Raw genomic sequence first — 15,354 nt, 5'->3', positions numbered from 1 at the left:
GTCAATGGCCAATCAAGTAAAAAGGCAAGTTTTCTGTTCACCAAACCAGAACGCTCCAGCACAGAGTCGGTTTTAACAGTGAAGAGTGTAAGCCAATATATAAGTAGCTGAACATATTATTTGACAAGTGTTTCATGATAGAAATGTTAAATGACCAACAGTAATATTCAACGTGGCTATGACTGTTTTTGACAGATTGTGCAGTTTTTAATTGAAAATACAGACTACGTTTTAGTGATTAATGTAATTCATAATTAAGTTTTTACTTAAAACTACATAGGTTTAACGCATTAGACAAAAAAATATGGTTCCTACCACACCCCCAAAAAGTTGACTAGTGCCTCAAGTAGAAAACATTAGATGCTCAAACACAGTGCTTATGATTGGCATGTTCATTATTTTTAATTTTTACATGTAATTTGAATATTGAAAATGTGCAATGCGTGTTATTCACGTGGCATAAAAAGTAAAGGCACTGCATCTCAAAATATATCTTTTTTTTTTTTTTACAGGCTCGATATTTAATTGAAGAATCCATGTGCTCACAAGTCACACATTCTCCTCTCACCCACTTGTCTGTTAGGGTGCTATTGCAAGTGTAACTTCCTTTTCATTACACAGTAAGGAGTGAGCTCACAATGCAGTAATTGAGAGCATGCCAATCAATTTAAGAATAATTTAAATGCATTTCCCTTGGGAATAATTTACCAGATTTAAGACGTGGGGAAAAAATAAAAACATTGACACCATTGAATAAGAGCTTTATTTTAAATATTACAACATAAAAACGACAGAATTTCATACCACTGTCTCAGAGTGGATAATTGCAAATACACGATTAAAATCACATTGAGAAATTCATAAAACATCACACATTGGCACTGCACAGACTGTCCATTGAAATGCCACTGAAGTGGCCAGCTCCGGACCAGCTTATGGATAAATGGAATGAGTTTAATGGGCTGATGTGTCAAGACGCTACCAAACAATGTTAATGGGCGGAGGTTTTATGGAGATGGCTTTAGTTGCAAACCTCCATCTTCTCCTGCTTCACAGGCTCTGAGGAAGTTGAACAAGAGATTAAACTTCCTTCTAACAGCGAGATCAAAAAAGTACTTGATAAATTAAAACAAAAAACAAGTCACCTGAAGCATTCTCCATCTTTCCTTGCACACACTTCTTGATTTCCAGGCCGATGGCTTTGGAAAGGGGTGGAGGCACAGCATTACCAACCTGAGAAACACAAGGTCATGGATTAGTGATGCTTCTCCCTCCCCAAAAATAAGAAACAACCCATTTTAGCAAAGGCATCATACCTGTCGGTGTTTGTCCAAGACGTTACCAAAAAAGCGGTAGGTGTCTGGGAATCCCTGGGAGCGTGCACATTCCCTGACACTCACAACACGGTGCTGCTCAGGGTGGAGGACACGTCCCTGTAAACAGTTACCAGTATAATCATACAACTAGGATATAAGGATACAACTTTTTACCAATTATTGTTGTTACAATTCATATTGTGACTGGTTAGCATATGGCATATTGGCAATACCTGCTTGCCCATAGGCTCAGGATTGGTAACTGTGGTGCTGAAGAACCCGTCCCATTCCAGACGGCCGTACAGACCAGCCCAGTGATTGTGGCGATTACCCGTGTGAGGCAGACACCAGGGAATCAGCGTGTTGAACTGCCTGTCTGCAGGGTCACATGGTTTTCCTAGTGCAGTGAGAGACAACAACTGGTAAAGTCAGGATTTCGATAAAAAAAAAAAAAAAGACTTAGATTGAATTATCTGGGAAGGACCAACCCTCAGCACAGGAACACACTCCTTTCAGGGCACCGGTGCCACTGCGGCCATTCTTTTTGTCGAAGTGGGTGTAGCGAAGCTTTTTTGTGGTGGTGCCATCCCGCAACCGCACCTCAATATTGGGCAGATCCCTCCAGTCAGAGCCAGGAGCCAAAGGAATGTGGCGCATGCGGGCCGCCACCAGGGCGCTCATGTCCTACAACAAAACCAACTATTTAAAACTGCTACACTTGTGGTTTAAGGTTTAAGTGCCTTTTCTCTTCACAAGACTTTTGACATATTCAGAAGACAGAAACATGCTCTTCATCTAACCCTTTAAAATGACACATTAAGGGTTAGAGAAGAGTTTTAGCCTGCTGAATAACTTCCTGTAGGTCTCGCAGGAAATTTCTTACAGAAAAACAACTGTAGCTTTGATACAAGTACGCCCTGCAAGTCAAATGCAAAAAATAAAACCGGGTTTATTAAAGCCACTGATGAATCACGTAACTTCTCCAAAATGTCAAAACACCTTCAAGGTGAAGGAACTGACCTTACAGATGTGGTCCCTGAGGATGGGCTGGTACTGAGAGCCACGAATGTGCCTCTGGAACCAGGACTGCGGCTCGCCGTTATAGGAGATTTCCAGAGCTGCAGCTCCATTACGGATCTCTGGGAGGTCAGACATTGTGTCCCGCACAGTGATGGTGCGATAAACACCTCCATTTCCACTGGACAAAAAAAATAAATGGTGTGATAAGATCAGAGCAGAAACCAGAATATGTTAGTGACAACACAATTGGGGTAACACCAAATGCTTACCGAGTGACATTGCTGACATGTTTCTTCTCATCAACCACCACACTAAGAGAACAAGCACGTGGGGCGAACACATGCAGGGGTTCAGGAAAGCGGGGCAGCTTTTCACCAGGGGCTGCAGCCAGGACGATCGCCCTGCGTCTGGTCTGGGCCACCCCATACTGCCCTGCCTGCAAAAAACAGACATTAATACGGAGACAAATTAAAGTGATTAAAAAGGGGGGGGGGGAAATAGTGCACTCAGTCCTTTGCTTAGAGGGGGAAAACCACTTCATTATTACTTAAGCCTTTAGGCGCCAGGGATTTTTGGGAAAAATGCTGGATTTTGACATCAAGATTTCAAAAGCTTGTGGCTAGAAAGGACTTAAAGATAGATATCTAATGTAAATTAGAAAAATGTTGGGCATGACCGAAAGTTTGTGGGGTGTAAATATACTAGTCTAATTTGCATATGATGTCATCAGAGGCGGCCATCTTGAATTTCATAATATTCAGGAAATAGTAGATATTGAATTGATATTTGTACTTATTTGCATGCTTGTTTTACATTTTTATCCTCATTCCAAATGATCAGAAAAAAGGAAACCAACAATAAAACAGGAGAAAGTACTAAATTACCAACAGGCTCATCAAAGCGTTTGATCCAGTCCTGATACACTTTTTCCATTTCTCAAATAAACCCAGCCACCATTGTCATTGCTATTTCCAGCCCTATTTAGATCCAGATCACCCCTGCTGCCTCTACCACGTCTCCCGGCTCTCCCACGCACAGCACGGCCACTCCCACCTCTTTGGGGCAGCTAGTGCTATTTCCAGCCCTATTTCTTCTACCCCTGCTGCCTCTACCAACAGCTCTCCTATGGACACTACGACCACGTCCAGCCCTGCCACCCCCATCCCCGTTGGGCAAAGGGTCGAAATGATCACTTGTTTGTGCTTCGTGAACACTCGCGCCTTGCACGGCGGCACCATTGCGCTGCAAAGATGTACCGAGAGAAGCGCGATTATTAGACGACCGATCATCATTTCCAAAAGGCAAATATTCCCCTTCAGAGTCGGAATCGGCAAATAACATTTGCAACATCCTCACGGTACAACTTTTTATTAGCCATTTGGCGATTTTCTCACAAATCTCACAATTTACTCACACGCTCTGAACTGAACTGCTTCCGCATCAATGACACGATAGCTCACTTGCTCTGCTATTTGCTCGAACACTTTGAATAGGAACATTACGTCATTTTGGTCTAGAATCGAAGTACTACATGTCTGCCATCTAGTGGTAGGGAATACAAACGAGGTATTACACCATATTAGGAACTACAGCCTATTTTATTAAGTATGACATCTTGCCACAATTTGGCGATTAGAGGGTTAAGTTTAACTTGCCTGTAGCACACCAAAGGTGCACTGGTAGCCCATGTGAACAAGACAGCGCAGTGTGAGCTTCAGGACCATGGAGCGCTTGAATGACACAAAGTTTCTCACGTTCTCCAGCAGGAAGAACTTGGGTCTGTAGTAGTCACAGTAGCTGAAAGGAAAAATCAATCACAATGGCAAATGCATCCAGCAGCATATTTCCAAATAGGCAGAACAACCTTATTTTCACAGCAAGACTCATTCTGCTCACCTCAGATACGAGACAACCAACGAGTTCTTGAACTTTGAGTATGTGCGCGAGTTAAAGCGGTTCATTCCACTGAAGCCTTGGCAGGGCGGCCCGCCACAGAGCATCTCCACATCCCCCTTCTGCGGCAGTTTCTGTCCAAGAGAGTTGGTCTTCTCTCCAGACATCACCAGCTTCAACAGGACGTTACAGTCCTCTGTGAAGACTGTGGTGCCTGGGTTGTTCAACCTGAATGCCTGAGCAGCAGGATCCCACATCTCTATGGCCCAATTGGTCTCCGAGATACCTGTTGTTTGGGAAAAGAAATGCATAAAATCCAACACAACAGGGGTGCTCAGAATGAACTGCGGTCTGGTTCTGGACCCCAGCTTACAGTTTCTACATTCATTCAAGCCCTTTCCGCTCAGTGTGCACTGCTTCTCTCAGCTGCTAAAGATGTAAAGCACTAAAGTTGCAGATTGAAGCAGCTGTTTTGTCCGATCATATAGGACTCCAAACATTCAAATAAACCAGGTTTGTGACGAGACACTTTTTCCCCATCTACATAAAGCACTATTAATCAGCATGTTAAGAGCACTTCAATAATGCTATAATTGGAAAAATTTGTAGAGGGCAATGAAATGCAACAAACTTTGAAATCTCCATTCATGATCAGAGCATTTTAAAAACATTGGACCATTTTTTATTTTGCTTAGTATCTATTAAAAACAGACTTCAAGAGGAAAACCATGTACCACCACATTATTTTTTCTCAGTCTTTTTAAAATCACAGCTTAAGATTAAATAATTAAGTTTATTTTTGATTACCATTTTGACAGTTAAGGATCTTTTTACAAAGTACATCACTGGGAAGAAAACTTTAACTGAAAACCCCTGCAACAATATATTTCCAGAAACAGGTTTGGATAGAAGCCCAACCTGCTTGATGGAAACCCTCAGACAGTCCACCACAGCCAGAGAACACATCCAGTGTGCGCAGTTTGGGGACTGTTGTCTCTTGCGGCTCCTGATCCTGCAATTCCTGTGAGGCTGCTTTACCCTTCCCTTTACCTGCAGAAAACCACAATATACAAATATTTTAGCGTTTTTGTCCCCCACAGGCAGTCATGATTTGTAAACAATATTGCATTAATGATGGGCAATTTCAAGCCAAAGAAACAGAACTACAAGAAAAAAAAAAATATATAGAATAAGTTTCCATGACTTGTCATCTCAAAGTTATAAATCAAATGGTTACCTTTCCCCTTTCCTTTCCCTTTGCCCTTATGCACTGCTGATCGGGCATGATTGGGAGGATCCTCAAAGCTCTTAGTCCTGGCATTGTATGCCTAAAGAAAACACAAAAAAAAACAAAAAAATCTTGAAGACAAAATTCTCTAACGCTTTATTGAAAGTCTTCCAGGTCAGCTGGGAAGAAAAATAGGTGCAGCATAGCTCATTGGATCAATGCCACCATCTTTTTGCTGTTTAACACCTATCCCTCATCCTCACCTCTAGGAAATAAAAGCGATCAGGTCCTCTGCTCGAATAGTCCTGCACGCTTTCCACCAGGTCCTCTGCATACTCCACTTGACAGCGGCCCAGCACTTCTGCCATGTTTACTGTCACCTCTTCATCACTCCAGTAGAGCTGGTTTATGTCAGAATGGTAGGCACCCTTTGGTCCTTTATGAGTGTTTTCAGGCCTGAAAGCAATGGTCATCATGAAAAGAACTCGGGTAAGGTTTATATTCAGCCTTAGTGGAAGCCTGAAGCTAAAGGTTATACTTCAGGAAACTGATGTAAGCCAAGTGATCTGCTTTAAGAGGAAGAACATGTCACCTGTAAAATTTATAGAGACGCAGTTTGATCTCCATTCTGTCTGGCTTTCCATCACAGCGTCTGTTGCAGAAGACTTCTTTGATGCGCCCAACACGGAAGGGCTCTGGTGCATCTAGGTTTGAGCCCTTGATGTAATCGGAGGACTTCCTATAGTATTCTGGGTACAGATCTTCATCAGCATCATCCTTCCTGTGAGAACGCTTCACTGTGCTTACAACCTTCAACCTAAAAGACAAAACATACCTTTAATAAAACAGCTCTCAACCTCAGAATATGGTTGTGGCTAGAAGGGATACAGCTCCGACCGGAAACTAAATTAAACTTAATTTTCTACCTATTAGATTGTGTTTTATTCACAATAAAATTGTTGTACAGTGTGACAAATTATGCTATATTGATGTGCGCATGCCCAGTAGCTGCAGCGGTCTCCCTTCTAGCCTTAACCTCAGAATATTTTAAAGGCAGGGGAAAATTAAAGCTTACGCAAAATTAAAGGCCTCTGGGGGGAGATAGACACTGTCCCCTACCCTGTACTGCTCGCCCTTCAGGGTTGCCAAACCATAGAAGACTTTAGGGTCGTTCTCCTCATCCTCCAGGGGTTCATAGACACTAGGCACTTCCTGAACGTCTCGTTCCTTATTCCTTACGCAGCTGGCACAGAACCTGCCATAAAACGTGTTAAAATGCATGCACAGAAAAACAGATCAGTAAGGACGAGATCTAAATGGGGCGCTCACTTATACTTGCGGTCCTCTGATGGTGTGACCTTAGGAGGAGACTCAAAGCGAGCACAATCACCATCATACAACAGCTGATAAAAGAAGCTTTCGCCATCATCTTCGATCACTTTAATGTCATCATCCATTCCACCCTGAAAGCATACAAATATTAATACCTCCTGCCCAGTTTGTTATAGACAAATGTAGAGCAGATTCAGCGTCTGTACCTCCATGAACCAGTTTTCAGATGGAGCCTTATAGAAGACGTTGACCTTGCCTTGGACGAAACTCAGCTGCATATCTTCACACTCATCCACAAGGAAGAGCTCAAGAGGGTCCGATGACTCTCCAAGAACTGTATCAGTACCACGGCAAAACCAGTGCGCATGAAACATCTTCTCACCATCCTCCCACAACGCCGTGATCCTATAGTCACAGGGAAAACGTTGGCTTACCAATTTAAGGCAATATGGTGCCAATTAAGGTGCCAAGAACGCAGATTTGCTTCAATAAAGGTTACCTGGCCAAGTAGAGGGGATGTGATGGGTCAGCAGGGCTGACAGACACACAGTCTCCCACCTCCACTATCTCATTCTCCACACGCACTTTCATGTAGTACTCCTTCCTTCCATCGGTCTGAAAGGACAACATCAATACTTCAAGTCCAGGAAATGGACATCCAGGTTCTTATTGCATGACAGATCACATACCTTGACGGGCTCGCCCACCCAGCTGATCTTATTCTTGGTCTGTTTTTTCTTCTTTGCCTGAGACATTTTCTTTGTCTCCTTAAGAACCGGCAACACTTCCTCCTCATCCATATTCTCATCGTCCTCAGCTTCTTTCACTGCCAGGTTGGGACACCTGGACAGGGGACAATAGACCCATTTAGCTTTATTCCGGCAAACAAATCCAAGGCCATTGAGCTGGATAACAAACTGGCAGGAAATAAAGTGCTTCTCAAAAGGGTTTTCCTATTCTCACTCTGTACGACAGGGGGCAGCACAATGACTAAAGATGATTCTGCGCTTTATTAGCATTAGTCACAGCACTGAGCACAGATATGAAACAAAACAGACACAATGAGGCACTACAAAAGCAACCGTAAGGTCAGATTGAAACGACGGATTTAAAAGCACATCAAAGTCTGTTTCAGACACCAAAAAAGCTCAAAACACAGAAATTAAAATATGGTTGAGACTTTAGATGTTTCACTCCTTCCTGAGCAGATGTGTTGCTAACTAAAGGCAAAATTAATGTATAAATTCTTGCAGTATCTAGGGATGCTCCGATCCACCTTTTTTGCCTCCGATACCTTGGGTTCGGTATTGGCCGATACCGAGCCGATACCAGTGAAGTTTCCCCCCCATTTAAATAAATGTAGAATTTATATATCTCTGTGTGGAACTGATAATCATTCTTTCACAATCTACTAGATACAGTAGATACTACATTATAAAGAAAAATAAAATAAACCATAAATATGAAAAAATATAGGCCTATGTATATTTATAATCTATGACAAATTTATCATAAACTAGGTTAGTGGATACTTCGGCAGCAAAAGTTATTCTAGAAAAATCAGTGCACAATAATTTTAGAAATCCAAACATTTAGTGAAAAAACAATATTTTGTGGGGAACAAATACAAGTGTTGCACTAAATATCGTAAAATGTTACACATTGCTATTTGTATTATAAAATCCATTCATTAAAAACATTCATATGTGTTTAAGTATATACTATATTAAAAAATATGCTATACATTCAAAAGAAATGTATTTTAATTTTAAAGGCAACATATGATAGATACGATAGGACAAAACAAATACAGTGCAGCACGAACTGTTTTTATACAGTCTATGAGCACGAAGCGCTTACAATGTGCACATCCGGTGTGCAGAATGATGCGCTTGAAGCAACATGGCATCACAGCCTGACGCCGTGTTGCTTCAAGCTCATCATTCTGCACACCGGATGCACACATTGTAAGCGCTTAGTGTTAAAAACTGCAAAGCACAAAGGGAAGAGAAATTGATGCGTAGTGCATTATATCTGTGCAACAGTTATTGAGCCTTTCTTTTAACAGTTTTAAATTTCAGTTACTGTGCACGTTAAAAACAATTTATAGTCTCTTCTACGCCCGTGTTTTCTCACAGACACCCGGTAGCAAGTAACAAAACATTAAACTCCGGCAAGAAGATAGTCCTTTTTGCAAAATCATAGACATGTATTTACAAATCAAGTATAATGGGAACACAGAATGATCTAGGAGAGAGCTTTACCGAGCTGACTGCTGTAACCGAATGCGACCAGGGTTTAAAGGCTGAACGAATGACTGACAGCCACAGTAGAGAAAAGAGTCTGTGTGAACTTTAATGTAAGGACTTAAATATTCATATGTAGCTCACATTAAGCTATCGTATGGCTTCAGAAGTAACACAGAATTCACACAATCAGGGGGAAAAAAAAAAGAAGAAAAAAACAACAACTTTGATTTGGATCGGCCCTCTCGGACCGATACCCGATCCGAGAAAAATGGCACTATCGGAGCAGATACGAATATCGGATCGGCGCATCCCTAGCAGTATCTGCCCTGCAAGAACAGACACCCTCACTTAGGGCTGGGTGATTTCAGATTTTATCGATTAAAGGAACACTCCACTATTTTTGAAAATAGCCTCATTTTCCAACTCTAGAATTAAATAGTTGAGTTTAACCGTTTTCGAATCCATTCAGCCGATCTCCGGGTCTGGCGGTAGCACTTTTAGCTGTAGCTTAGCATAGATAATTGAATCGGATTAGACCGTTAGCATCTCGCTCAAATGACCAGAGTTTCTATATTTTTCCTATTTAAAGCTTGACTCTTCTCTAGTTGCATATTTAACTCTAGGGGAGTTGGAAAATTAGCCCATTTTCAAAAATAGTGGAGTGTTCCTTTAATTCGAATTTAATGTTTTGCCATGATTTTATTTAGAAATCGGGATTTTTAATAGAATTACCAAATGTCAGAATTAGACACTGACAATATGCCAATGATAACAGTAAAGAGAAATGAACGATCCAACCACATGTCGGCGCACGTGATTAACCGCACACGTGTGACTCGCTGTGTGAAGGACCATAAGTAGAATATATCGCTAGGTGCCATTCACACAGAAAGCGCTTGTGTTGACAAAGATGCGACGTGGACAGTGGAATAGGAAAAACATGCAAGTTGGGAACTGAACTTTTAACTTGAGCGCCGCCTTTTTAGACTGCCGTTTCATGCATGGGACGCTGCAAGAGACACGAGTGCAACAAACACGTTTACATAAAAAAAAAAAAAACACAATGGAAAAGCAGCACAATCGCAAAAAACCCTGTAACTACTGTATGTCTGATATTTCATGTTTGCATCATGGTGACAGGCTGAAAGCTGCAGTTGTTTTTATAGACCATTATAGTAAATGGTCTACTAGTGTTATACCTTCAGTCATTTTGAATTTGAATTACCTTGACATTTCAGAATTTTTTTTTAAGCATTTTCCTCTTATTCCTAAACATAATATGTACCTATATAAGACAAGTCTGTACAAGATGTAGTTGTAGTTCATGCATCTTTTCTGCAAAGATACTTAAGTGATTTGTTTAACGTTTACATCATGTTGACAACTTCATGTGTGGTGCACTTGGAACAGAATTTTCTTTAAATAGAGGGCTAATAAAGAAAGTTACTTGAATCATGTTGTAGTTACGTTTAAGTTGACTAGTTCAAAATCCTAAGAGGAAAAAAAAACCAAAAAAAAACTAGAGATTTAAATTTTTTGCCAAATCGCCCAGCCCTACCCTCACTACACAAAAACTTTGAAAAATTGACGTCATTTATAAAAAAAAATTACATAAATAAAAGAAATTTAAAAGGAACAGGTCAACTGAATTTGTAGCCAAGACAAGAGGAATGGAGTGAGGAAAGATCAGTCCCAAACAAACAGTCGTGTTAGTCTCACAATTCAGAAACCAGCTCTGACATTTAGACTCATTTCACAACACATGGAAACAATACTACATTTTCATCAAGCAGAATGATTACGCAAGTATGAAGACTGCCCAGAGTTAGCATACCTCCTCTTCTGACAGGCCTGTTTACTTCTGCCACTGCCTCCAAACTTGATCATATCCTTACAGGCTGAACACTTGCCACAATCTGGTGCTTGACACACCTGAAAAATAAAGATATGATGCCCATCTGGGTCACGTGGACATTGCAGGCATGGTTTGGTTGCAATAAAAGGCCATTTTTGGACAACCTACCTCACAGACACCACAACGGTGTCTCTTCACACCACCACCATCCTTATTGTTCTGGTCAATCTGATCAGAGAAAAATGTGTCAAAGATCTGATAGACCAGTTTAGTGGTGGTGGCTTTAGTTGGGCCCTTGCTGTCCTTTTCAATCTTGGTGGGATGACGGATGGCTTGTCTTCTGGCTGCTCTCCTGAAAAACAAAATGAATGTAATGAGCTACAAATACACCAATTTAGATACACCAAGACCACAAACAGCCAAGGAAAAAATGGAGCCATGCATGAAATATGTATGGCTGTCACAGGACACTGAATGGATTGACAGTCTGTCAAGACTGGGTGATTTAAATTTCTCACTTCAAAATCAGTTTTAAAGATCATCCGAGCAGCTCGGCTCTGTGCTTTACAGAACAAGGACATTCAGTTCTTTCAGAGGCTTAGTTTTTCCTAAATGGGCAACTTGTAAATTCAAACAATGGGAGCCCAAATTAACATCTGTTATGCAGAACCATGCAAGTCAGGGAGGAAGAGAAAGGGGGAAAAAAAAAAAAAGCTATGGAAAAAAAAGTTGTTCTCATTACCCACCCCTTTCAGCTAGTGAAGTAGTTTACCAACAACACAGGCTACTGCAGTTGAGCGTATGGGAAAATAAATAAACCAAGCCACACACTCTACAGAAACATCAGGCTTTACATACCAGTACAGCTGCCTGCTGCGTTTGGAAAGGTTAGAGGATCATTAGAAACATGAGGAGAGCATGCAACAAGCACGAGTGAACCTTAGCATCCCAACAAACCAATGAACGATTCTACCATAGCTTCAAGAAATGGTTCGCATATCAAAAGAAAATAAAAGTTAAACTGTATTCAAACGCATTTATCCACTTTACTAAAAGGTAAACTGTCAAATTTAACAAGCTTTGTGCCATTACAATGTCGCTATTACAATGTCGCAGTATATGTAAACGAACAAACAACTGTTACCTGAACCAAAATTTGACTGGTTTTAGCAAAAGTCGTCTCATCTGGCAGACTTGTGAAAACTACAGATTGTACTTCCGCATTTTTGTATCCCAGCTCAGACAGTCAGATTGAACCCAGTGCATTATGGCTGTTGAAGTTTCCCTATCTTTTTCACCACAGCCCTTTTTGTTATGTAGCGCTGATGTTTACTACACAGACAGCCAACTTCTCGGGGTATCTGCAGGATTTTTTTAAAGCCCAAATTTAAGACATTACTACCTTTAAGCAGGGTAGGGCAATGTCTACGATAACAACTATTAACATTTAATAAATGTAAAAAAACATGACTTACAGTTCAGATACAGGTGAGAAAATGACCAATTTTACATTCAGGCTTTAAACAATTTTTTTTTAAATGGATGAGTAAAAAGTATATTTAAACAATTGTCAATCAATTAATTAAATAACATTTACGGTCTTAATAGATTCGATTTTTATAATGCATTATCCTGTCAATCCACCAGTTCACATTCACAGCTCTGCATGTTTGCCACGTAAAAACGGGTAGTTTTTCACACTGGTCTAAAACAGCAGACGTCTCATTGAAAATGCAAATTCATTCTCTGCCAGCATGTGGAGCTTTTGGAATGGCAGAAATATAGTCGTTAACATGCCAATAATCATCTCTGTTTGCCAATTTGTCAAAGTTTCATTAGCATTGGAAATCCAAGTACATAAAGAACATTAAAAACCATTATCAGGCCCTTTGCACATCAAGGACAGAAATACCCATCATTAAAGCTGCACACATCTGCAACCTTTTGGTGGCATTACACCAAGGACTATTAAATGTTCCAGGCAATTACAAAAAAAAAAAAAAAATCAATTTCTAAGAGCATAGGCTTTCAGGTTAGTTTAACAGGTATAAAATAGTCTAAAAACCTGGGCACACTGTTCTTTTAATTATAAGCCAGAAGTTTCACTATGAAACTTACCTCTTGCCCAAGGTAACACCAGCCAGCTTGATCAAGTCTCTCATACAGGGAGTGATGATGATGGGCTGCTCGTCCGAGTCTCCAGCCTCATCATAGCTCTCCATCTGCTCCACCACAAACTGGGCATGGCGCAGAAGTGTGTCCTCGGTGAAGCGGTTGAAGTTAAGCCCAGCAGGTGGAACAGTAGTCTAAGGACATGGAGGAACAGGTCAGCACTGCTACCGATGGGACCAGACACACACTAAGACTATGTCAAACAGCTCACCTCAATTTTGTTCAGCAGATCCTCATATGTGGAATCTTGGTTCTTCTGGAGAAATTCAACCACAATCTTGCTCATGTAGATCTTCTCCTGCATCAGAGCAAAAATGAGAGAGTACTCCTCACTGGGGTCCATTAGGATGTAGTCAGCAAAGGCTGTGGAGAAGAAATAAAACGGGTTGGATCTCATGTGCATGGACTAATCTGACTAGGATGAGACAGATTACTTCAGGAAATACTTGCCTGTGGTAAAGCCAATTAAAGCCTTCTCCCCACCATCAAAACCAGTGATCCACCAAGCATTGATGGGACCAAGCTTCTTGGCAGGAACCCCACCTAAAGAGAACAATTGCAAACAATGTAATCTACACTTAACCCTAAAATTAGGGTTGCTCCGACTGATCGGCTACCGATCACTATCGGCCGATAATCACTTTGGGATGATTGATCGGCGGTCTCTATAAAGGCCGATCTCAAAAAAAAACGATCTCAAGCTGATGACACTCCTGCTGTGAGAGGTTTGGCACGACATGCAGCGGCAGTCTCAGTCTGGCGCGGGTGAAATAATTATAATGCTGAAGTGAGGTACAGTTCATTTCTTCATTAAATAACTTAAAGTAGCTAATTTGAAAACTTTCTGTGAGACAATTTCACGAACAGCGCGAGTGAATCACTCTCAAAATGCACAAATGGCTTCAAATCACATCGCGTCTGTCTATAAGCGAGCTGCACGCTGCAGTTAACAGGAATTGTCAAAATGGAGGAAGTGTCGCATCACTAAAGCTTATAAAATTGCATTTCTTTTTAATACTTGCCAGTGTTTAACCATTCAGAACTCGAGCACTCTCCTGGAGACTGAGCTCTCATGTACACTCGCAGCACACACACACACACACATAACGCCAGGTTCACACATACTCCTCCGTTTGCAGTGCATACGTGGTGCATATTTTTTTTTACGCGCTCATGTTAACAGATTAAAGCTGCACCCGGCAGTGCGTTCCAGGAGCGGTGCGTCTGCAGCAGTGCAGAGATAGTTTCCGCACAGAGTCCATTTTTGCTGCGCTGCAAGTGCGGAATTAAAGTAACAGCACATTGTTTGCGGTAAATATGAACATGGATTGACACGAAAATGTAGTAATTACACCCTAAATGCATATAATTAAAGTCTACTGTGTTTCAGTCAACATAGGCTATGGCTTTTTGGCTAGGTTTAAAGGAAAAGAGCACTTTTAGATAAACAAGGCAATAATAGATGGCACTCGTGGAAGTAGGAAAACAAAGTTCTTTATTACAAGCAATCCTGCGGTTCATAAAGAATTAAATGCAAAAGAAAAAGGCAGTAGAGCTGACTATTTCTGTCAGTGGCAAGTTCTTATGTGATCACAAACATTCTAAATTTAAAAAGTATCTTAAATGTTTTGCCACTTGGTTGAGCAACTTAATATATCAATCTAGAAGTAAATGCAAAAGTAAAAAGCATTGAATAGTGTTTCTTATATGTATTGCATTTAAACACATCTATGAAAGATTGTATTATCTACTAAACTGTGTAAAAAAAGAATCACAATGCTGAAAAAGCATTTTCAGTAACAATGTTTGGATTTGAAATCAAAATAACGGATAAATGTTGTGTTTGTAGTAAACAGCCACAGACAGGGTTTCTGCAGACATGAACAAGTTAAATTTAAGACTTTAAGACCTTTTTAATACCACCTTATATGAAATTTAAGACCTAAACCTGTAATGGAAATACACATTCTATTACATACATATATGTAATATTTAATGTGTATAAATTAAAAAGAAAACAAAATATCATTGGTGTAATAAACTATATTACTACGATATACAGTGAACTTTGTCAGCAGACAATATTACATACAAAATAACCCTGCAAAATAACTGCATCACTGAGATTTTTGGTGGAGTAAAATAAATGAACTTTTCCATGACATTCTAATTTATTGAGATGCACCTGTAAAACATTGAACACTGATATTTGAAATAATAAAAAGTAAAGATACTTTAAATGTGAAATTAAAACCGCCAGTAGGTGGCAGCAAGTCACTGTTAATAAGC

At 40.5% G+C, this 15,354-nt stretch overlaps 1 protein-coding gene across 2 annotated transcripts in view; it reads right to left on the bottom strand.

The window, feature by feature from the left end:
* Positions 1–750: 750 nt before the first annotated feature.
* LOC107672482 (DNA (cytosine-5)-methyltransferase 1-like) overlaps positions 751–15,354 on the bottom strand; it is a 20,944-nt gene continuing 6,340 nt past the window's right edge. For both annotated transcript variants that reach the window (XM_016465691.1, XM_016465692.1), the window contains 23 exons: positions 13,516–13,608; positions 13,277–13,428; positions 13,012–13,199; positions 11,062–11,245; positions 10,873–10,970; positions 7,479–7,632; positions 7,289–7,404; positions 6,996–7,194; positions 6,787–6,920; positions 6,533–6,712; positions 6,050–6,274; positions 5,721–5,913; positions 5,467–5,557; positions 5,148–5,279; positions 4,233–4,515; positions 3,992–4,133; positions 2,606–2,772; positions 2,337–2,514; positions 1,805–2,000; positions 1,550–1,713; positions 1,317–1,433; positions 1,146–1,233; positions 751–1,059 (listed from right to left, as the gene is read on the bottom strand). In XM_016465691.1, coding sequence (XP_016321177.1) covers positions 1,022–1,059; positions 1,146–1,233; positions 1,317–1,433; positions 1,550–1,713; positions 1,805–2,000; positions 2,337–2,514; positions 2,606–2,772; positions 3,992–4,133; positions 4,233–4,515; positions 5,148–5,279; positions 5,467–5,557; positions 5,721–5,913; positions 6,050–6,274; positions 6,533–6,712; positions 6,787–6,920; positions 6,996–7,194; positions 7,289–7,404; positions 7,479–7,632; positions 10,873–10,970; positions 11,062–11,245; positions 13,012–13,199; positions 13,277–13,428; positions 13,516–13,608 — 3,512 coding nt within the window. In that variant the 3' untranslated portion in view covers positions 751–1,021. The remainder of the gene's footprint in view (positions 1,060–1,145; positions 1,234–1,316; positions 1,434–1,549; positions 1,714–1,804; positions 2,001–2,336; positions 2,515–2,605; positions 2,773–3,991; positions 4,134–4,232; positions 4,516–5,147; positions 5,280–5,466; positions 5,558–5,720; positions 5,914–6,049; positions 6,275–6,532; positions 6,713–6,786; positions 6,921–6,995; positions 7,195–7,288; positions 7,405–7,478; positions 7,633–10,872; positions 10,971–11,061; positions 11,246–13,011; positions 13,200–13,276; positions 13,429–13,515; positions 13,609–15,354) is intronic.

The sequence above is a fragment of the Sinocyclocheilus anshuiensis genome, unplaced genomic scaffold (genome assembly GCF_001515605.1).
Source record: "Sinocyclocheilus anshuiensis isolate Anshui unplaced genomic scaffold, SAMN03320099.WGS_v1.1 scaffold1430, whole genome shotgun sequence".
Taxonomy (NCBI): domain Eukaryota; kingdom Metazoa; phylum Chordata; class Actinopteri; order Cypriniformes; family Cyprinidae; genus Sinocyclocheilus; species Sinocyclocheilus anshuiensis.
The sequence above is the reverse complement of the archived record's forward strand: the minus strand, read 5'-3'. Positions and strand labels throughout refer to the sequence as shown.